Source organism: Equus caballus, chromosome 14 (assembly GCF_041296265.1).
Source record: "Equus caballus isolate H_3958 breed thoroughbred chromosome 14, TB-T2T, whole genome shotgun sequence".
NCBI lineage: Eukaryota > Metazoa > Chordata > Mammalia > Perissodactyla > Equidae > Equus > Equus caballus.
Genome location: NC_091697.1, coordinates 87,727,661 through 87,751,755, shown reverse-complemented (window position 1 = coordinate 87,751,755; position 24,095 = coordinate 87,727,661). Strand labels below are relative to the sequence as shown.

Sequence of the window (24,095 nt, the reverse complement as noted above, 5' to 3'; positions counted from 1 at the left end):
AGATAATAAGCCTGTCAATCCCAAGTGTAGAGACACACAAACATACTCACATTTGCCATGCTATTCCACAGGTCCTCATTTTTTGTGTTTTTATAGCTATACTTCTGGAGATACTGGACAACACCACTTTTAAATGCATCAGCACCAAGATAATCCCTTAGCATATTAAGAATACAAGCTCCCTGAAAAAGACAGTATACATAATTGTTAGCTAGGTTTTGGTCTTAATCTCATCTACCATCACAGTCTATTTTGGAATAATTCTTTTAAAATGCAATTATAGTAATGTTTTTAATGTCTGGCAATTTGTGAAACAGAGAAAGTGAGTTGAACCTGGAATTGTCTAGGCAGGGGGATCAGACATGACTGTTCATGCTCTTAGTCCACTGGGGCCGTTATTTTCTATCAGTAACCAAGCCTCCCCTGGGGCAAATTAACATCATCTGCCAGCTCCCATTATTCACAGGTGAGTGGACAATGGTGCAGATTAAACACTGGACCTTGAACCACCATGTGGCTTTCCCACTGCCACTGCAGGGGAGGAGTTGGGAGAGGTAAGTGTAAGAGGTGGAAGCAGAGGTGAGTACCAGGTAAGGAATCATGGAGCCCCAACAGCCTTGAGCACAGAGGACTGAGAGGGCAAGAGTACCAATGACAAACAGAGCAAGAGAATTCCTGGATGTCCTGTATTCCTGTATTAAGAGCTCTTTCCCCTCACTCCCATTACACGTAAATCACAGGTCACAAACCCAAATGCCTCCAGTGGCCAGACAAGCGACGTAAACAAGAGAAGTAGTCCAAGGGTAAGAAAAATGCTTTCTCGTTATTTTCCCGCTGTACGTTCCTTTTTAATACCACATTCTAACCAAGAACTCTCTCTCTCTCTCAATGTACCACCCTCTTTTAAATCATCTTTGTCTGAGAAATCGTGATTCCCTCTTCCTAGAAAGCCCTTCCTACTTCCTTTCTTCCTGGAAAGCCTCAATTCATCCTTTAAGGCATAACTGGAAATCTCATCTTTTAGGAGAATTTCTTCGGTCCCCTCAAGGTGGAGGTGGTCTCTGTCTCTCTCCCTCTCTCTCTCTCTCTCTCTCTCTCTGACTCTAGGGGATGGTGAAGTCACTAGATAGGCAAAGCCTGAATCCCTGAATGTCTACATGGAGTGCATATCACTGCCAATAGGAGTGGTATATTATTTTTTAATTTGTTTTTATTGAGTATAATTGACATATAACATTATTAGTTTCAGGTGTAAAACAATGATTTGACATTTTATATTGTGAAATGATCACCACAATAAGTCTAGTTAACATCTCTCACTATATATAGCTACAAATTTTTTTTTCTTGTGATGAGGACTTCTAAGATCTACTCTCAGGAACTTTCAAATATACAATACAGTATTATTAACTATAGTCACCATGCCATATATTACCTCCCCATGACTTATTTATAACTGGAAGTTTGTACCTTTTGACCCCCTTCACTCATTTTGCCCACCCCCCAAACGCTTGCCTCTGGCAACCACCAATCTGTATCAATGAGCTTGTTTTTTAAGATGGCACATATAAATGAGATCATACATTTGTCTCTGTTGGACTTATTTTGCTTAGCATAACACCCTCAAGGTCCACCCATGTTGTCACAAATAACAAGATTTCATCTTTTTTATGGCTGTGTATATATTGCATTTTCTTTATCCATTCATCTATTGATGGACACCTAGGTTGCTTCCACATCATGGCTATTGTAAATAATGCTGCAATGAACATGGGATTGCATATATCTTCGAGTTATAGTTTTTTTTTTTCTTTGGATAAATACCCAGAAGTGGAATTCCTGGATTGTATGGTAGTTCTATCTTTAATTTTTAGAGCAACTTCTATACTGTTTTCCACAGTGGCTGTACCAATTTACATTCCCACCAACAGTGCACAAGTGTTCCCTTTTCTCCACATCCTCACCAATATTTGCTTTTTGATACTACCAATTCTAACAGGTGTGATGTGCTGTCTCATTGTGGTTTTGATTTGCATTTCCCTGATGATTAGTGATGTTGAGCATCTTTTCATGTACTTGTAGCTATGTGTGTGTCTTCTTTGGGAAAATGTCTGTTCAGTTCCTTTGCTCACTTTTTAATCAGATTGAATTTTTTTTGTTATTGAGTTGTATGAGTTCTTTATGTTAACCTCTTTCAGACATGTGGTTTACAAATATTTTTTCTATTCCATAGCTTGCCTTTTCATTTTGTTGATGGTTTCCTATGCTGTGCAGAAGAAAGTTTGATGTAGTCCCACTTGTTACTTTTGCTGTTGTTGCTTGTTTTTTTGGTGTCATATAAAAATTTGTTGCTAAGACCCATATCAAGGAGCTTTTTCCCTATGTTTTCCCCTAGGAATTTTATGGTTTCTCGTCTTACATTTAAGTTTTTTTGTGTGTGTGAGGAAGATTGGCCCTGAGCTAACATCTGTCGCTAACCCTCCTATTTTTGCTGAGGAAGACTGGCCTTGAGATAACATCTCTGCCCATCTTCCTCTATTTTGTATGTGGGGTGCTGCCACGGCATGGCTTGATGAGCAGTGCCTGGGTCTGCAGCCAGGATTCAAACCTGTGAACTTAACCACTATGCCATGGGGCCAGCACCTCATTTAAGTGTTTAATCCATTTCAGGTTAATTTTTGTGAGTGGAATAAGACAATGGTCTGATTTCATTCTTTTGCATGTCCAGTTTTCCTAACATCACTTATTGTCCTTTCCCCATTGTATATTCTTGGCTCCTTTGCTGCAAATTAATTGACCATATATGCATGGGTTTATTTCTGGGCTCTCTATTCTCTTCCATTGATCTATGTGTCTGTTTTTGTGTCTGTTTATATGTCTATTTTTATCTCTCCTGCACTATTATGGAAACATCCAAGCAAGAAATACTTTTCTGTTTGCTACAAATAAAACAGCCAAGCATAACAACAAACCACACATTCTCTGCCTCAGAGAGAAGACAACAGAAATGGCTGGGAATGAAAGGGGAAGTGGAAAAGCAGAACCTTGATCTCACAAAGATGGAGCCATGACTTAGTTCTAGTCTCCATTGCCAAGGGAAATACAGGCCCAGTATGACCAGAATCCTCCACCCTGACCCCCACCAAGAGAACCCGGAAATCTGGCTTTTATGTAAAATCTCCCAATTACTAAATGCTGGCAACAATTCCCAATTCTGTTAGTAAACATGTTGTGCAGGACAATACTTTGTGGTCAAAAATACAAACTGTCCCTGAAGGCACTGAAAGGTAAGCTACACAAGGGCAGGAATGTTCGCCTGGTACAAAGTTGATGCTCAATCAAGACCCATTTGTTGAATGATAAATAAATTCAGGCCATGAATTTTCAACTTACAGTAGAGTAAATGAAGAACTGAGCATAATATAATCTTTAGGATAACAAGCCAAACTGCAAGTTAGGCCTAAAAGTATGAACTCCAGCCAGCACGGGTCAGAATTGAAGGCATCCAATCTGGGTTGCTCCTTATAAAGGGAAGCCACCCCATAACCCTACCTATAACCCTACTTATAACCCTACCTCCATCCCAGTATTTACAAGTTTAGTGTCCAAACCATACCCTTATAATCCCATTTTACCTTTTCATAGGAAACATCATCAAACATCTCCCGAATCTGAGCAGGATTCTCCACAGGAGTGGACACAGGGTGTGAGGAATTTAATGCGTCAACCTCCATCGCACTAAAACACTTACCAAGGAAATAATCTTCCTATGGGGACAGAAAAAAGACATCACCACCTGTGATTTATATTTAGACCAAAATTATGCAAGTAGGAAGCTTTGATCTGGGATAATAAATAGGATTATGCTTCAAATTTCTAGTCCAACCTATTCCATATTTACGGAATTTAAAAAATAAATACAAATTACTGTCTTCTAAACAATATCCAAGAAACAATGATTTTAGGTAAACATTTTAAATTTTGTTCATCTTAAATACTTATCACTTTAGAATAAAAATTTCATATTAACTTAAAAACAAAACCATTACACCTACAACCAAACAGTGCCAACACAAGAATCTAAAAGGAACAGTGATTGCAAACATCTCTAATAATCAGCTATTTTATTTTATTTTATTTTTAAAGATTTTATTTTTTTCCTTTTTCTCCCCAAAGCCCCCCGGTACATAGTTGTATATTCTTAGTTGTGGGTCCTTCTAGTTGTGGCATGTGGGACGCTGCCTCAGCGTGGTTTGATGAGCAGTGCCATGTCCGCGCCCAGGATTCGAACCAACGAAACACTGGGCAGCCTGCAGCAGAGCGCGCGAACTTAACTGCTCGGCCACGGGGCCAGCCCCTAATCAGCTATTTTAAAGTGGAGAAATTTAGCTTTAAAACCATGTAATGAAAGAAAAAATAATGGAGAACAAATTCCAACTATAACCTGATTTATTAAGGCATGTTACCCAATAGAATAATATGCATAATCATTTTTATTATTAAAGATTATGTGGAAACATAGGAAAATATTTATGATCCATTGCAGTGTAATACTCATATGTACATTATAACTATGTGTAAATTATGTGTACAGGAAGAAGAAAAAGAAATGAATATGAACAAAAGAAAATCATAGTTGGGTAAAGGATTGTTTTTATATAAATTTTCTTTTTCATTCTACTGCATGTGATTTTTACAAGTTAAATGCATGATTTTTAAAATAAAACATGTAGAGTTTCCAAAACATTAAGTTTGTGACCCATGAATCTAGGTCCATATACAATCAAATGTGCAGTTACCTTAAGCATAATTTGATTTGGCAAGTAGGATCCTATTGAAATAACAGCAGTCTTTCCTACTACTTCCTCAGTGACCAGCCTGAAGGTTGGGGAAATGATATGGAACAGACAGGCTGTCATTATTTCTATTTCGTTGACATTAAGGGAGGACAATTAACACAATCTCATAACAATCATAGATTTGGAGATAAGCCTTTGAGATATGTCTTTAAAGTTTACCAGCATTTTGGAAATCTAATTCATATTTAAACTCCCAGGGAAGTTACTAATCTATGAATTCTATAATCAAAGGTCAGTAAATATTTTCCAGCAACAATGTACAAAACAACAGATTAACCTAAAATGTAAAAAAATAAGTAAGTACTTCTTACAACTTTCAGTTCTGGATGGGTCACACTGACAGACACGTACTCCATAAACTTGGCAAATCCCTCATTTAGCCAGAGATCATTCCACCATTCCATAGTGACGAGGTTCCCAAACCACTGAAAGGGAGACATTACCCAGATTATTCACCTTTCTATGGAGACTGGATTATCTACATAGCCATAAACATAAGACATTCCGAAGGAAATATATTTTATATGTAGAACGCCAGTATATGAATTTTAACATATTAATGGAAAATTTTATCAAAGTAAAAAGAAAAACCTGTCAATATGCATTGTAAAACATGGTACCTAATGCTTTAAAGAAATAATTTTTCCTGTGGGGAAAAAAGAAAGTAAAAATGAATCCATACAATTCAAATATCAATATGAATAGCCTCGTATGTCCCATAAAAGCAATACATAGTTTAACTACATTTTTTAAAAAGTATGATTGAACTTATATACCTGGTGGGCGAGTTCATGGGACACAGTCATCGTGATGCCAAGCTTACTTGATACAGAAGACTTTTCAGCATCAAACAACAGAGAGGATTCCCGGTATGTGGTCAGTCCCCAGTTTTCCATAGCACCAGACTCAAAGTCAGGAATAGCAGCAAGATCTTGGGAAGGAAACAAAACTCTATTACCAAGCTCTAAGCTACACATTACCCAACCACACTAACCTTCAGAATGGAATGGGTGTAGGGATCACAAGAAAAGCTAAGCTGTCCATGCAGAACTGTGGAATTCTAGACCGGAAGACTCTTTCAGAATGGAGAAAAAGGGGCTCAGTGACTCATCCAGAGTCACTTGGCTGTTGTGTGACAAAGTCAGACTTGGGTCTCAGGCCTCCTGATGCCATTTCTGACCATCTGACAAGGAGTTTGGGGACTGAATAATCTTAACAATTGCCTCAATAATCTACTCGACCTTGGATGTCTAAGATCCCCATATACTTAAAAACGCAAACACACAATAGTTTTAAGGGCTCATGTTAAGAAAGAAAATGCAGATTTTCTTATGCTGTATAAATTTATTCATTCAAAATAATTTATTGAGCATCTTTGATGTTCCTACAAAATATGTGCCAATAATGGAAAAAATGCAGCCTCTGTTGTTTACCGTCTGCCCACTAATATAATTGGATTTATCTTTAAAGTCAGAAGGCAAAACTATCCCCATGCCACATGCCTCTGGGACCATATCAAGATCTGCTTCTACCATCATTAGAAAATTATTGCATAGATCATGGGTGCGAAAAATCAACCCAATGGTTGACACATGCCAGCATTTTTATGACTTGACAGGCTGCTCAGACAACCGTGGGGATGACAATTAGGAGGACAGACTCTCTGGCTGGGGTCATTAAATGCCGCAATTTGTAATATCTGTGCAAAATCTTTACCTTGTTTGGGTAAGGGATATGGAATGTTGAAATAATCCTCATAAAATTCTAGAAGAGTCACCGCAGTATCCAGTGCATAATCTGCCTGGTTTATCTTGTCTGGCACAGCATAGATGGAAACCTGAAGAGAAAGGCACGAGAAAGTTACTCATATACCATAGTGGCTTCTCTCCACAACTGTATAGGAGACTTCACACTGTGGGACATGGTTGACAATATTAAAGAAGACAAGTGGAAGCTCTATTTCTTATATTATGCCAACTATGTTCCTGATCAACTCCCCTTCTGAAAACAACTACAAAACACATGCAAAATATGGGGTTTTTTTAGGGCCCAACCCAGTGGCATAGTGGTTAACTTCACACACTCTGCTTCGGAGGCCTGGGGTTCGCAGGTTCAGATCCCAGGTACAGACCTATACACTGCTCAAGACACGCTGTGGTGGCATCCCACATACAAAAAAAGAGGAAGATTGGCACAGATGTTAGCTCAAGGCCAATCTTCCTTACAAAAAAAGAAAAATGCTTTTTAAATGTTTTCATAAGATAGTGAAAAAGTAAAGAAGATTTAGATGCCAAAAATGAAGTGACAGTAGGATCCTCAGAAGTCAGCAGAGCACTGCAGCCAGCTTTGGCCCTGAGGACACTAGCCTATACAAATGGACTTGAGCTTTGGTTTTCTGGGCGTTGAAGAACTCAGGGGATGGGAGGCATATACCAGAGCCTGCCCAAGGTGGGAAGTTTAACAGGAGATGCACCCCTGCATAAAGCTGGGCCCCAGAGGACCACATCCTCACTGTAGGGTATACTAGAAATAAGCACCCCCTTCCATAAGGAGATTGCAAGGGACAAAATGCCTTATTCAAACCTTGGTATTTTATGAGGGAGAATCTCCCTCCCTTATGCTGAGAATTTGTAGCTAAAAGCTAACCCTAATGCTGTTTAGCAGCTGGACTCACAATAACCAGGTGGTTTAAAAATCCGAAGCCAATAATTTAATTTAAAGTGGTCTCTGGGCTGGTAACTGCTCCTAGTCATCTGACAGGAGCAAACACAAATTCTCTCTGGAAGAACCCACCATCAGCTCGGGCACTGTAAGTTCACAGCCATAATTCACAAGATACACAAAGGAACAGGACATGGTGAGCAAGAGGCAGCAGAAACAACATACCAGAGAACTGGATACCCAAAGACTTTAGATGTGGCAATGACTAGACACAGAACATAAAATGTATGTTTAATGTGCTTAAAGAAATAAAAAGACTAAAAATATTAGTATGCAAAAGGGGTGCTGGGACCCAATTCCAATGTGCGTAGGGGGGTGGCCCCACCATACCACCAAACCACCACCAAGCAATTCTCCGACACCAGCTGGGTGCCCTACAATTCAACTTCATTCTGACATTATCTACCTGGAGAGAGCATCAGATTCTAAAGATTAAGGGTTCTGTCCTGCCAGACTGCCTCCATCGTGACTTAAGGTGCCAATTGCAAGTCCAGGTTGTCATTTGTGCTTCTGGCCAAGAGGCTATAGATTGGAAGTTCCCGTGACACCCTCCTTCAGTTCTATTAATTTGCTAGAGCAGGTCACAGAACTCAAAGAAACATTTTACTTACTAGATTACTGGTTCATTATAAAAGGATATAACTCAGGAGCAGCCACATGGAAGAGATGCATAGGGCAAGGTATGGGGAAAGGGCACGGAACTTCCATGCCCTCTCCGAGCCCCGCCACTCTTCCAGCATCTCCATGGGTTCACTAATCCGGAAGCTCTCTAGAACCATCCTTTTGGGTTTTCATGGAGGCTTCGTTACACAGGCATGACTGATTAAATCATTAACCATTGATGATTGAACTTAATCTCCAGCTGGAGGTCGGGGTGGAGGGTGGGACTGAAAGTTCAACCCTCCAATCACAGGGCTGGTTCCCTGGCAACCAGCCCCCAATCTTAAATTACTTAGGGGCTTTCCAAAAGTCACCTATTTAACATAATAAGAGACACCTTTATTGCTCTCATCACAGAAAATTCTAAGGGTTTTAGGAGCTCTGTACCAGAATTGGGACAAAGACCAAATATATATTTCTTATTATAAATCACAATATGACGGTATGGAAGAGACATTATAAAAAGAATCATTCATAAAGGATTCACAAAAGTGGGCAAATCAATGGGTAGGTGTTTTGCTGATAGCTTAACTGCTGAACTTAGATTGCTCCCTACATCCAAGTCTCAAGCATCACCTGCAAATCCCCAGGTAAGTAGAGATATCTCCACAAAGGTAAGAAGCCTCAGCCCTATGGGAACAAAAGGCAATTTAGCAGAGAAATCCTAACTACTCAGGCCTCATTGAAAACAAGTACAAATAAATGAGGTATCTTCAAATAAAGTGTCCCGCCCCTCCTCTCCAAAAAACGTATTTGCATTCAGAGCCACAGCATACAGTTGTATAGGTTGTTGACTACACAATGGTACCCAGACAAGGGGCAAGTACTCCTTGAAACAAGATCATTTTCTCCAGGATTCCAGTATTCCCTGGCCTAAATGCTCCTCCCAGAGCCATTTAACCCTCCAAGCAGACTCTCCATGTTACTTCCTTCCCATGACCAGAAATTCCTTGCTCAAATAGTCAGTGACATTCACTTCCAAGTGCAGAAAGTTATAGTCAGACGCAACCTTAGAAACCTTTGCAGGATCTAGTCCGACTTCACACATTTTAACATATAAACTAAGTTCAAACAGGAGAAGGGCAAAGGTCAGAAAGCCATTAGTGGTGGAGCCAGGACCATGAGCCAGGCCAAGACTTTCCACAGGTTTTTGTTACTAAAAATCACTGTAAATATGAGCATCTGTGACAACAGCATAACCAGGCTTCCAGGATCGCCTGAGAGTGAGGGGGTTCCCAGGATGTGGGACTTCCAGTTTTAAAACCAGATCAGTCCCAGGCAACCAGGACAAGTTGGTCATCCTATGTGACAATGACAAGTTCACCTTGACTCCGCTCTTGGTCATCTTGCTGACAGACTTAAAATCTGAAATAATGAAGGCCACCAGGTAGGTGCTCATCTTCACAGTGACATCAAAGTGGTCTTCTATGAGTCCTTCAGCAACAGTGACAGATTTAACCTAAAATCAGAAATCACTTAAATCATCAAATAATCCAATTATCCAATACATTGAAAACATTGTCTGAAGCGAAATTTTCTAACTACCAGACACAGTACTGAAAATACATGGCACGACATTTGTGTGATTATTTTAAAATTTCTCTTTCCAGTATCTGATTGTAATTTAGATATTAAGCCCAAATCATTCTACTCAATTTTTTTACTGAGATATAATTCATATACAATAAATTCACCATTTTAAAGGAAACAATTCAGTGTTTTTTTATTATATTTACAGAGTTGTGCAACCATCACCACTTAACATCTTTTAAATAATCCAGATGATGGCAAACTGACTCATATTTGGTACATGACGATGGATAACACGGATGGCACAAAGCCAAACTGAGATTGCTGGTTTTTCGAAGATGTAGTCCACTTGTCCTTAGACACAGGAATGAGAATGATCCGGAAAGGCAAGGTCTAACTTGTTTTCTACGCTGGGCAAATACGTAACCATGCACAACCCAAAAAGAGCAAAGAGCTTCTATTTTCCTAAACAACTGAAAGTAACCCAGGCCTGGGCCTGCCCCTGCAATGCCTCTCCAAACTCTGATTTGCTTCAGGGGAAGCAGCTTTGAAGTGCGATCGGGGAGCAGCATTGCAGAGTGGGGTGGAGATGACAGAGGTCCAGTCTAAGAGGCCTGGTCCCAAAGAAGAAAGTCTAAGACCTCAGCCAGCAGAGAGCACTGGAGCAGGATCTTGGAGAAAGGACCAGCCAGAAGTAGCCTGGGGGATTCCATGTTAACACACGCATTTTTCCCGTAATCTTATTTCCACCCCTAGTTCTGTGCCCCCTCTTGCTTTTTAATACCCACCAGCCACCAGCTATGGTGCTGCTGGTCATCTTTTGGTCATTCAAAACCTGACTCTGCTAGCCAATCTACGTTTACTCTTGAAGGACCCCAAATTACTTTATCTTTTTAAAATATTTCCTACCCACCCCTAACCAAAATTTCCATTTCTGAAGTTGTGCTAATTATTAGGAAAGTAAGCTAATTAAACTAATTCAAATTTAAATGTAATTAACTGCTGCCTCAAACACTTTGATGTTTCAATGGAATATTTGCTTTTTAGTCTCCAAAAAGATCCTTTGAGACCCCATGGTCCTTCCCCTCAACTCCATGTCTGCAGCCTGAGCTCAGGTCAGTCCTATTAGATTTCCACCAAGGGGAGGGCTTTCCTGTCCAAGGGGCGAGATTACATTAGAGATTTTCCTATTCTCAATCCTCGATATCCATAGATTTAGACTCCAGCATCTTCCTGAAGCCTTGGGGGCTCCAGGCCTTCCCCTGGAAGCCTAGGAATTTCTCCACCAATTTTGTTTAGCTGGCCCTTATTTCCATCCCATCCCATCCATGTAATTCTCTAATTAGAGAACTCACTCCCGTCCCAGGAAGCAATACCATAACATTGGAGGAGGGAACTATAATCTGGAAAAGCCTATTCTCTACCTCAAATTTATGTTAGGAAAATGGTATCACTGTTTCTTGTCTTTTCATATACAAATGTAGGGGAGGGGCATAGGGCAGACAAAAGTCCTCGGCTAGTAGGGATTTGCAGAAGGGTGCTTTTCACAGGGGTCGACCCTCTCATGGGCCCTGTCAGAATCTCGTTTGAGGAAGGGATCCTTCAGGTATTCAGCGAGGGATATAAAGTTTTAAAAGTTGAGAGGTACTGTACTAGAGGTTGGCCTGTGGCTCTCTGTATCCCTTAACACTAAGATATTCCTCCCTGGTCAGCACAGGGATGAGGTGGGACGGCCTTCAGGACTCTGGGCAAAGCCTCTTCCCCCCGGAGTCTCATCCACAGTGAGCGTCTCTGAACAAAGCATGTGCGGGCCTCAGGAGCTGGCATGCCTTGGCTGCTGATACACAGCTCAGCGATGCTTTTTTAAGCTACCAGAATCATAGGATAATGGCACTTGAGTAGTTTTATTCATTTGGCATGGTCATCATCTCACCACTTTTAAAAATCAGAGACAGCACTGTCCACATTTGTGTCGGAGTTGGAAGATAATGGCTTCTTTAAAGGGAGCTGAGGTATCTGTCATTACTTACCCTTAGTACCATAATATTCTTAAAAGATTACTTTATTCTTTTTCTATCAGCCCAATTTCAAGCATATAGTTACAAACTGTATAGTTAATATTAGTATATGGTACATAGAAATTATAAAAACTAACTGTATTTATTCGACAAAATGTTCTCTTTAAAATCCTTTTCAAAGATTATATGAGAAAATTAAGATGAAAGTGCTTTGTGAAGGGCACTCTCTTTTAAACCTGACCTGAATTCCTATGGAGTTTCCCTCCCATCAGCCCTGATGACCTGGAATGTCACTCTTACTGAAATCTTGCGTGTTTTTAGGGACAATTGTTTTCTTTAACTACAAATAAATTGTTGCTTGAAACAAAAGCATAGGTTGGTAATGAAAGAAGAGTTAGCTATCTGTCAGGCAATAAAACAAAACAGGTGATCCTCCTGTTAACTCTCACTGGGGTAATGCAAGTCACAGCGAATCAGTGGATTTCTCCTGTGAGCAGATGGACAGGAGTTCAGACTCACCAACGGCATGTTGGAGATGGCGAGGTGCCTTGGCTCCCTTCTGATCTTGACTGAAAAACTCGCTTTGAAGGCAGGTTCATCAAAGCAGGGAAAGGCCATTCTGGCTGCAGTAGGTTCAAAGTGTGTTGACGCAAGTATCCTGAAATTATGGCAAGCGAAATAAAAATATACTAAGAAGCACCAGGGACTCTAAAATAGGTGTGTGTTTGTTTTTAATTCCTACAGTTACCATAAAATTGATAGATTTCACTACTAAAAAAATCTATTATATGACAAAAGCTACTATAAATTAAGCTAAAAGACAAGTAAACTGGGAAAATTGATTAAAAGATATTTGACAAAGGGATAATAGCCTTAACCGATAATAAGCTCTTAAAAATGAGTAAGAATATAACCAGCAACCAAAGGGAATAGGAGGCACGGCTCATAAACAGGCAATTCACAAAAGAAGAACCTACAAATAGTCAATAATCTACCCAAAGCTGCTTGACTTCCTTAATAATCAAAGCAATATAAATTAAAGGGAGATATCAGTATTGGTTAGAGGTGAGGAAAACAACAGAGGTGGCAAAAGTTTGTTAACCCTTTGACTTAGCAATTTTACTTCTAGGCATTTATTCCAAAGAAATGATTTTAAAAGATGTTCATCAAGTATTGCTAATGCTGAAAAGTTGGAAACAACCTAATCTCCAACCATGGGGGATTAAAGAAATCAATGTACAAACATACATTTTAATAAAGTCATTAAAACGATGTATAGTGATAGTCATCCATATAAAACATCTGAGCATATTAAAAAAAACTCTCCCATGTAAAACAGAAAATATAGCTCCATTTACACAAAATAATGTGTATGCATATCCAGAGAGAAGTCTAGAAGGATAGTCCCCTAAAATAAACGTAGTGATTATCTCTAAGGGCTACGACTGGGATAAATTTTACTTTTTAAAAAAGTTCTTTCTGGTAGCATCTGAATTTTTCATCACAAAAAAATATATAGAATCAGAAAAATGTTAGTATAATCAACTAATGAACAAAATTTGATTTTAAAATTTAGCATAAAATCTCCCAAAATAAGTCGCCTCCTTAAAAACAGAACTAAAGCAAGGGAGGTGAAGATCCCTAAAAGAGTTTTAACCGAGAGAAAACTATTTCTTCTGTTAGGCTGTTATGGGTTGAATTGCATCCTCCAGAAAGATATGTTGACGTGTTAATCCCTGGTAGTTGTGAATGTGACTTCATTTGGAAATAGGGTCTTTGCAGATGTAATTAAGTTAAGATGAGGCCATCACGTTGGTCCCTAATCCAATATTACTGGTGCCCTCATAAGAAGAGGGAATTTGGAGAATGGCTATGTGACAACAGAGACAGAGACCTGTGTGATGCAACTGCAAGCCAAGGAATGCCAAGGACAGATGGCCACCACCAACCAGGGAGAGGCAAGGAAGGATTCTACTCAGAGACTCAAAGAGAACACTGGCCTGCTGACACCTTAGTTTTGGATTTCTAGCCTCCAGAACTGCGAGAGACTAAATTGACGTTGTTTTATGTCACCCAGTTTATGGGACTTTGTTATAGCAGTCCCAGGAAACTAATGCATAGGCCAAGAAAATGAAAAATGTTTATTATATCCCAGAGATACAATTAAATAAACAAATGGGTATTTACTCTGATAGAGCTGGAGGAAAGAAAACTGGTTAAAACAGAACCAAAAATGAGGTCCAAAAAACAAGGAAAAAACTACTGGCCATTTTGAACTCTAGAAAGAAGATGCAAAACTAAAGGAAGAACTAAAGGAAAAATTCAACAATCAAAAGAATTTTAAAAGACAATCGAGCTGAAATACTAAATTTAGCATTTGGAGTTTAAAAAAAAAGAAAAAAAATACCTCACTTCCCCTTCCTTGGTTCTGTAGGTGCTTTTATAAAATCCATGGAAAGTCTCAGAGAGATTGCCAGCATAGTCGATGACAACTGTGTACGGGAGCCCCACGACCAGAGGCTCAGGAGCCAGAAGCGCGATTTGCTCATGAGACGGGTATTCCAGGACTCTCAGCGGCTTTTCAGACTGCCTCTCTCCAGCTCCCTTCCTCAGGGTGGCCCTAGAGATCTGCAGGTGGTGACTGTGCAGGATGATGGCACTGGTGGGCTGGCTGGCCCTGATTTCTACTTCCGTGGTTCCCTCGAAAGTCAGAGTGGTGAGATTTGCATGGATCATGAGATTGTAATGAACTGGGATGACACGCTCAGGAAGCCGCATTTTATCCCAAGGAAATGGTGTCCCATCACTAGCTTTTGGAGATATAGTTTTACTTCTCTGACACCAGGAAGGAGTTGACACAGTGAAAAGAATCATCAGTGAGGAAAGTAGAAATGACATGCTTGCAAGGGGCCATTTGATGGACAGAGATACCATCTTCTTGCTCAAAGTACCTAGTGGCACAAACATGTAAAAGAAAAAAAAAGTCATTAAAATATTATCAAGACAGCATAATTTCAGAATGTACCCACTCAGAATTAGCAGTCATAGATACAAACTTTCAAAACTACTAGGTCTTTTCCTGAAAGTAAAATTACCTTCCTTATGTTATTGATTCATAGAAGAAAGAAGTTTATGGTTATCAACAATCATTAACACCTACTAAAAAGCATCATTGGCCTTCAGAGTTTAAATTAACTCCATCAGTCAGGGGTCTTGGTTGAAAGCAATGAACAAGCTCTGGCTGAGGATACTGAGTAGCTCACTAAAATGGGTCAGAGGATTGCCAGGACATTGAGGAAACCAGGCTATGAAGCAGGCAAAGATGGACATCAGAGAAACATCTCATCAGGTGACCATTCCCCACACTGGACCTTGGAGGAAGCCACCCTCCTGCCTGGAGATCAGATGTTGACACCACTATAGCCCCCACGAGAGTGAGATCTCCACTGCCCTGCAACTTTGCTTTACTTGTTTCAGCTTCAAAGTCCCACCTTTCAACTCCGTTGGTCTGAGCCAAGGTGGATGTCCACACTACCAGGTAGGGAGGTGGAGAAAGCAAAATCTGGACTTTGCAGTTTCTACAGTGGGAGACAGGCCTTGCTCCCCATCAGGCTTACAAAGTAGAGAATTCCTAAATCATAGCAAGTGTAGGAAGGAGCCTTAGATGCTGAGTAGCAATGGAGAGAAAGGCCAGTATCCATAACAGTAACCTTTAATAACAGTGGTGTCCTTGTCAAATTGTCATGCCAGAAGCTAATTTAATATTTATTTAGCCAGGAATGACTTAAAAAGTTTATGGTGACCTTCAATACATTTTGTGACCAACACATCCATCACCTAGATGTGTCTTACAATCATCCAACAAGTATGTGTCGAACACCTGCTGCATACAAGGCTGTGTGCTGAGTACTGTGTGGGATACAATAACACGCAAGACACAAATCGCACCCTCAAGGACCTCAAACTCTGGAAGGGAGAAAACATTCATACACAGGTAATAAAATACAACACAGAAAGCGTGGAATGTTTTAAGAATAATAACAACAGAGAGGGCTGGGAGAGAAGGGAATGTTATTTCCACTGGGAGGGAGTGACTGGCTGCAGAGTGACTCTGCGAGGCCTTCATGCAAGACCAGCATTTGAGTGTGGTCTGGAAGGATAGGTTGGATTTGGAAATGAAGGGAGGGCATGAAAAGCATTGCAGGTGGAGCAAGCCAGGAGCCAGCATTTCCAGAGCTAAAGCACAAAGGGAGAACGTACAGGGCTGCTAGGGCATGGGAAGGGATGGGAAGGGAACCCCAGAAGAACGTGATGGAGAGTGATTATTCACAGGCAAGGAAAGCAGTGACTCCAAGATTACGCTCAAAGCATTCTGGGAGACATGCTGCAGACCATATTTTGCACTTTATTTTAAAGGCCATGGGACAAAAAAGGAATGTGAATTTTAAGGGATTTGGCAACCCACGCCCCAAGAACCAAGCATACTTCTTTCTCTCTCTTACACAAAGATGCTTCTCTAATGGGTGCTTGCCAGGAGGGGCCCCTCTCAGGGGAGATCAAGGAATTGACCCTAATTCCCTCAAACTCCTCTGGCTCCTGGACATTTGGATCAGATGAGAAAAGTAGTAATGTTACAATGAGGACCCCTCAAATGGTGGTGGTACATGGGATTCCCCCTCTGTGTCGCTGGTTCTCATCTCCGTCTGCATATTAATGTAACCAGGAAGCTTTTTAAATGACTGATGCCTGAGTCCCTAATTAGAACAATTAAACTGGAATCTATGGTGATGAGATCAGGGCATCAGAATTTTTTTAAACACTTCTCAGAAACTCTATTGAAGAGCCAGGCTGAGAACCTCCTAGGTAATCCTTGCCAAACTCTGGTCTTATCCCTTGAACCCTGTGTGGAAGCACACTAATTCAAGGTAATACTGATATGTTCTCCCCTACCCGTCACTCTCCATCCTGCTCCCTTCCCAAACACACAGTTAAAGCTACCTACTTCTCCTTTCTCCACAGGGCAATCTGCAGGCTAAAGAGAAAGGATACCAAAACAGTTGAGACAGTCAACCACACAGACACCATAATCCCGGTTCAAAAGGCACCACCCAGATGAGACAGAAAAGAGATGTGAACAGGAAGAACAGGTTTCTTTGGTTTTTCAGTTTCTTGGTTTTTTGTCTAGGAAACTAAAGGGTGCTTCCAGCCACGGAGGATTGGAGCAATTTTGAGGAGAAGAATAAAGTGTAAACACCAAAATGGTAAAGAGTTCCTGCCCCCATCTCCTCAGGCAGAATCCCGGGGCTGGGGAGGATTGATGGATTTCTCTGGAAGTTGGGAGACCAGATGTAAAGGGAAGTTGTGTGATACTTCCACTTGGAATTTGTGATGGCAGTATCTTAGCAGGTGCAGCCTGTGCCCCAAGATGGTAGAGAGTGCAGTGAAGGTGGCAGGGTCAGATTTGCGGGGACTCTGGAAGCCCCTGAGTATTCTCCAACAGCCCAAGAGGAGACCTGAAAATTCCAACTGGTTCTGAGCTGACAGTAAAGCCCACGGGCTGCTGAAGGGGTTGGCAGTGGGACCTCACATCAAAGGCTTTACAGGGTTGAGTTCATGAGGGGAGGGGCCAAAAAGAACATGGCTGTGTCTCAAAGGAGGAGGCAGTCCCAGGAAACCAAAATGGAACAGGTAATGTAGACAGCCTAAATGTAAGAATACATGCACAAATATAACTATAGCTATATTAATAATAAATACATATTAGGCTTACAGTCAGAAAAGAAAACATGGCTTTGAGTTCTTGCTTCGCCACCTACTGTGTGACCTTGGGCAGGTTATTTAATCCCAGTTTCATTGTCTTCACGTGTAAAATGAGATAATAATAGTAATACCTCTCTCATAGGATTGTTGTGAAGATTAAATGGGTTAAAATATTTTCAGTCATTCAACAAATACTTATTGAGGGCCTATTATGTGCCAGGGGGTTTGCTGGACACTAGCAATGCAAGACAGCACAGGTCCCTGACCTCAAAGAGCTTCTAGTGGGGGCGGGGGAGGGGATTTTCAACACATTTACACAAATATATATATATACATATATATGTATAGTTACCAACTGTGATTAGGGCTCTTAAGGAAAAAACATACACATACTGGAAGAGAATAACAGGGCACGTTGATGTACACTGGGGGCTCTCTGAGGATATTTTACCTGAGATTTAAAGAACAAATTCAAGTTAGCTAAGAAAAGAGGGAGAGGGAGAGTTGTCCAGACAGAGGGAACAGCAAGCATATTTGTAGGCTCAAAGGCAGTGGTGAGTGCTGGCTATGAAGCCCAGTGAACCTGAAGCACAGGGCGCAGCAGGCAAGATGTGCCTGGAGAGGTGGAGAGGGGCCAGACTCCCAAACAGCCTTGTAGGCACGTTAAGGATTTTGGACCCTATCCTAAGCACAATGAGAAGCCACTGGGTTTTGAGCTAGGAGGTCTCAAGAACCAGTTCTCACTTTAAGAAAATCACCCCAGGGGGCCTGCCTGGTGCCGTGGCAATTGGGTGCACACATTCTGCTTCAGGCGGCCTGGGGTTCGCCGGTTCCAATTCTGGGTGCGGACATGGCACCGCATGGCAAGCCATGCTGTGGTAGGCGTCCCACATATAAAGTAGAGGAAGATGAGCATGGATGTTAGCTCAGGGCCAGTCTTCCTCAGCAAAAAGAGGATTGGCAGCGATTAGCTCAGGGCTAATCTTCCTCAAAACAAAGGAAGAAAAAAAAGAAGAAGAAAATCACCCCAGTTGTTGTATAGTGTGGAGCAAGAAAGGAGCAAGAGTGAAGGCCAAGAGACCAGTTAGAAAGTAGTCGAGACAAAGTAAGCTAGAGACTTGTACTGGGTGGTATCAACAGAGAGTGAGGGAGGGGGAGAGGAGGAGACAGAAGATGGATTCAACAAGTATCTTTAGGATAAAGGAGAACTGGGGGAGAGGGGGAGGGAGCGGACATGTGGGGATGGCTGCCAGGTTTCTAGAACCAACATGTGAGTAGTCATAGGTGCCATTTATTGAGATGGAGAAGACCAGAGGTGGAACAGATGTAGAAGGGTGGAGAGGAAATCAAGGGGTCATTTTTTAATGTGTCTAATTTGTGATGTCTGTGGTAGATCTCCAAGGGCAAATAGCAAGCAGGCAGTTGAATACACAGGTTTAGAGCACAGAGACAAGGCTTTAAAGGATTCTGTGGTACCTGACTGTATTCCTTTAAAGTTTTAAAAAGTATCTTCCTTTGGCATCTAATCTTTCTAAAGCATCTTTCACAATGTTGTCGGTGAAAGTGTAAGAGGAACAGAGTAAGTACCTAACTTTAACTTCACAGCCAGGAGGAGTTCAAGATACTTGAGGAACTTAGCTAGACTCCTTTAGTGATTCTGACTTGTCCCACCCACACAGGAAGTCAGAGCTAACCAGTCCCCGGCTATTTCACCCTCCCCTTCATTGGGAAACTAGGAAATGTGAAATCTATCATAAAGAGGTAATAAACTTTCTTCCAAAATGTTCTGAACAATGAAATTAACAAGCACTGATAATAGCTTGTCACTGCTGGTAAACAATAAAAATGTGGAATTAATTCGATTTTTTTAACATACTAGTATCTTGATATTTAAGTCCACCTGAAAATGTGCTACATATCAGTACAATTCCAATCCTTTGGGAAAAGAGACAATTCTGGGCAATTTTGTTAAGTATTTTTTAAATCGTTGACCACATCCTGAGTTGAGAGCGAATACTCTGGGCATTTGGTAGAAAAGAGAGCGTTTCTTCCTAAACCTGCCTACACAAAAAACCTCCACGAAAACGGAAAGGAAGTGTCTGCTCTTCTCTTTCCTCATGAAATTAACTTGCAGGCCCACCTGGAGAGTAAGATACCCAGATAGTAAATTTTAATTTGCTCAAACACGAGAGCTTTATCTGAATAAAACCCAGCTAGAGCCAGAGTGAAATGAAGACCGATGATGGCAAGAACAGGAGAAATAGAGAATTGATCTTGAGGACACTTAGGACGCCGATCCCACAACACCCCCACCCCAGCAGTAAACCAAAGCCACGTTCATTTTTCTGGCAACTGTCTGCAAGGTGCCCGACTTGGCTGTCCCCCGCCCCTCTACTTGGCCCTGCTGCGGAGTGTGGGGGGACCGGGCGTCTGGCAGGAACCCAGCCGCGAGGCGGAGCGCAGAGGGAGGCTCCCGCCTGCCGGCAGGACGCGGCGGCAAAGCGCGGAGCAGGCACGCTGGCCCGCGCCCCCAGGCTGCTCCCCGTGGAGAAAGACCCGAGCGGGGCTGGGCGGCCGCCGACCCCGCTGCCCTCCCGGCCGATTCCGGCCCAGGCCCCACGACTCCCGCGCCCCACGTCGCAGCCCTCTTGGCCATCCTCCTCCCTGCGCCCTGGCCCTCGGGCCTGCCCGGCGGGAACCGGGAGGAGGCCGGGTCCGCGCCCTTCTCCAGCCGCGCAGCCCCCTCCGCGCGCTGGCTCTGCAGATGGGCGCGCTGGGGATGAGCGCGCTGTACCTGGGGGTCTGGGACCCAGCCGGCTCACCCTCGCGCCGCCGCCGCCGCCTGCCTCGCCAGCCCCGGGACCGAAAGTGAAAGTGGAGCCCGGGGAGCGGCAGGCGGGTGCGAGGGGCGCTGGGCCCGAGCCCTCGCGGCAGGCGCAGGGGAGCCCCAGGCTGAGGCGGGAGCTGGGGAAGGAAACCCGGGACCGGGGCCGAGCGAGGGCCACCGCCGTTCCCAATACGGGAATTCACAAATGAGGGCTGCAGGCCAGGGAGGCAGCGGGGTGGCAATACGGCGGGCATCAGGCGGGGAGGAGCACCCCTTCCTGAAAACGATCATTTTCTCTGCGCGTGTCTTGGGAGGTATTTTTTTTAATGGTTGGCCTTTGGCGCAGCCGGGGTCTGGAGCGTAAGGAAGGGGCCGCCGCTCCTGGAGGAGAGCCCGCCGGCTGCACAGGAGCTCGCTTCTCCCCCAACCTGGACGGGCTCGACGCCTGTTGGACCCAAGGGTGTCCATCATCTCGCTTCTGCAAATGGGCTGAGAGCCCTTGGCCCGCCTCAGAAAGAAACAGGAATCCCCAACAGCTTTGTCGCTGCAAAATGCTGACCACTCTGGGCTTTTAGTGTGGAGGGGTCCCGCTAGGAGACGCAGCGGAGGAGGAAAGAGATATAGATGGGTCTGGCACTTCCCACCGCTTCTAAGGGACCCCAAGGATTTGCCGTTCCCCACATGAACGCGTTCCTCCTGCTTTTTCAAATCAAGTGACCATTTCTGCACTCCCCTTGGAACATTAACACTGGATGAAATATCCAAAAATGCCCGTCTTTAAACAGTTGAGGGTAAAGGAGGTGACAAGCCAAGAAAACACAAACGTTCTACTTCACCAGAGGCTGCTGGGTGGTGAGGGGACCGCGGGCTCTCTGGGACCTTTTTCTTACTACCCTCAGCCTTTCTCCTCCCACTTTCTTTATTTCTTTTTCCTCCCCAAAGCCCCAGAACATAGTTGTATATCCTAGTTGTAGGTCATTCTAGTTCTTCTATGTGGGATGCCCCCAGCATGGCTTGATGAGCAGAAGCCCTGCCAGGTGTGCGCCCAGAATAGCGCTGGTGAACCCCCACGTGGCCAGGGGCCGCCCCTCCCTCTTCCTTCATAGCCTCTTTCCCTTTGAGAACTTGGGGTTCCAAGTCACTGAAACAGTATTTCTCAACTTTTTTTCCTCAATCTTATGCCTCCTTTTGAAAAATATAAATTTTATTCTGCATATTCTCTCCAGTCAAGGACATTTTGTGATATAAAATCAGCAGCCTGCCCCCAGGCCCAACCAGGGTGTGATCAAAGGAAGTTTTTTCGCTAAAATTCAACCAGAAACAAAGGCTTTGCGATCAGGTAATTTGTGCACGTTAGCAGCTGTGGTAGGGCTGTCAGTGGACAACAGTAGTCTCCAGGGCTAGTCAGTGAGTGATCCCAGTTTGCTCAGATGAGAGCTTCTTGTCCAGTAAACCCATGGTTTCTTTACTTCTATATTTATATTTTTGAATGTGATCGTTTTGTTTTAATTTCTAATACAATTTTTTAAAAAATATTTCTTGAAGGCCAGGATGGAAGGAGCTGAATGCACCGAGGAGACTAGAGGCTGCTCTACTGAGAAGGCGGGAACAGGAGGGTTGCAACATGAACCTGGGCCTGGCCCAGGCACCGGAGATGGCAGTAGGGAGAAAGCTGACAGCGCTCCCACCTCTAGACTGTTCTCTTACAAGCTCTCCCTCGCTCGGACTTTAGACTCAGTTACTGGCCATGTTTCCTTCTTCAGAGTCCAAGTGCACTGCAAATAAAGCAGGAAGACGGAGGGTTTGGCAGCATTCCCTTCTAGTTTCAAAGCTCTAGCAGGGACACGAGGGATGCAGCGCTTGGAGAGAGGACTTTCAACTTGAAGGAGTCCTGGTTCTAGAGTCTGGGCGATCAAAACTTAGCAACTACCAAGCTTAGAAATAGTATCAGAGGGAAGCCGACAGAAAGAAAGGCACCTAGGTTTATAGGTCACTTACCAGCTGTTAGATACTGTGCTAAATGCTGGTCATATGCACGTGTGTGTATAATTTAATCTTTTCTGCAACCCTGCAATGTAGGTGTTATACTTTATAGAGGAAAAAAGTGGGAGAGGTTGGCAACCTGCTCCAAGTCAAAGAGAAAATAAAAAGTGAAACCTAAATTTGAACCCTAGGTAGGTCTGTTGACTCCAAAGTGCATGTTTCCCCCCGAAATCACAGCTTTCTCAGCTGGCTGTTATTGTACCGCCCATCCCTCCTTCACCTCACCCTCATTTCGCACGTACAGCTAGCTTTGCTCTTTTCCAGCCAGCCTCTACGAATTTCCTGTCCGAAACAACCTTCCGGGAGCCTACAGATTTCCTCCCAGGGGATATTAGGTTACACCACTGTAAGCAAGTAACCCTGAGACATGAGTAGTTTAAGAACACAAAACTTTGCTCCTCACTCAGGGCGCACAGCCAGTGTAGACAGGCAGGGTGTTCTGCCCTGCATGGCCACTCAGCACTGAGTGACAGAGGCTAGTCATCTTGTATGTGTATCAGTCTGACCTTTTTGGCCTTCTGGATCAGCATGACAGGAAAGAGAAAGTCCAGAGAGTTAAGTGTCAACGTTTCCCCACCTCAGCGCTAAATAACACACATCACTTCCACTCACTTGTCACTGGGCAGAACTAGCCACACAGTCTTCTGTGAAAGCAAGGAGAGGTTGGTAAACACTAACAATATTGTCTACCACACGGTGTCAGAGGGTCAGTTGAGCCCATCCGCTTCAAAGGCTTCTCAGTGTCCTTAGTTCCAGATGTGAGCTAGGAGAGGGAGGGAGTCCACCTCGGGTCTAAGCCATTTCAACACTGGGCTATTATTGAGCAATTTTTTCTTATATTGGATTCCAGATTTTGATCAAGTGCTATTCAATTTTGCTCTGATTGATTGAATCAGTTTTGTGTTCATTAGCCTTTAGCCAATTAATGTGAACATTTGGCTCATTTCTCCTCCTTTGCTGCCAAAGTTGCTGCCATTTTGATCATATTACTACTCTCCTTTTCGATATCAAATCTTACCCAGAATCATGATGTAGAAAACAGACAAAAGCAGGGCAGCTCTGATTAAGTGGGACAGCCCCACCCATTCAGTCCTTGCCGGCTGCCCCCAACTCCATCCCTTTAGTCTCCCCACACACACTGTGGTCCCCAAGACGCCTACACAGGCTTCTAGGGCCCAGAACTCAATTTTTCAAATGCCAACTTAAGAAGGAATAGCAATGATCCTCGTTCTTGATAGTCTTGATAAATAGGATGACACTTTTTTTTTCCTATGTGCCAAATTGCTGGACAGCCCTGCTCACCAAAATCTATACCATTTTACTAATAATCAGAAACAGGGAAGAAGGTACAGATGCCAAGTTAAAAGAAGAACTGTTCCTGGGCCCGCCCCATGCCTGAGGGGTTAAGTTCCTGCACTCCACTTTGGCGGCCCAGGGTTCGCTGGTTTGGATCCTGGGCACAGTCCTACACACCACCCATCAAGCCATACTGTGGTGGTGTCCCACATAGAAGAACTAGAATGACCTACAACTAGGATATACAACTATGTACTGGGGCTTTGGGGAGAAAAAACAAAGAGGAAGATTGGCAACAGACATTGGCTCAGGGCCAATCTTCCTCACCAAAAAGCATCCCTTAAAAAAAATAAATAAAAGAAGGACTGTTCCAAAGTAGGC

The 24,095-nt window shown here is 43.0% G+C and overlaps 1 protein-coding gene across 10 annotated transcripts in view; it reads right to left on the bottom strand.

Annotated features, from left to right (window-relative positions):
- Positions 1–24,095, bottom strand: part of ERAP1 (endoplasmic reticulum aminopeptidase 1) — a 144,529-nt gene that overhangs the window by 14,605 nt on the left and 105,829 nt on the right. For 3 of the 10 annotated variants that reach the window (XR_011424952.1, XR_011424953.1, XM_023616933.2), the window contains exons 1-9: positions 20,371–20,479; positions 14,196–14,739; positions 12,308–12,446; positions 9,565–9,699; positions 6,576–6,696; positions 5,636–5,790; positions 5,171–5,284; positions 3,636–3,767; positions 51–182 (exon numbers count right to left, since the gene is read on the bottom strand). Coding sequence is in view for 6 of the 10 variants with exons in the window: in XM_023616933.2 (XP_023472701.1) it covers positions 51–182; positions 3,636–3,767; positions 5,171–5,284; positions 5,636–5,790; positions 6,576–6,696; positions 9,565–9,699; positions 12,308–12,446; positions 14,196–14,722 (1,455 nt within the window). In the remaining 4 variants the exon portion in view is untranslated. Of the gene's footprint in view, positions 1–50; positions 183–3,635; positions 3,768–5,170; positions 5,285–5,635; positions 5,791–6,575; positions 6,697–9,564; positions 9,700–12,307; positions 12,447–14,195; positions 14,741–20,342; positions 20,770–24,095 lie in introns of those variants that run through there. The other 7 variants (XR_011424954.1, XR_011424955.1, XM_023616934.2 and 4 more) reach the window with 6 other exon arrangements.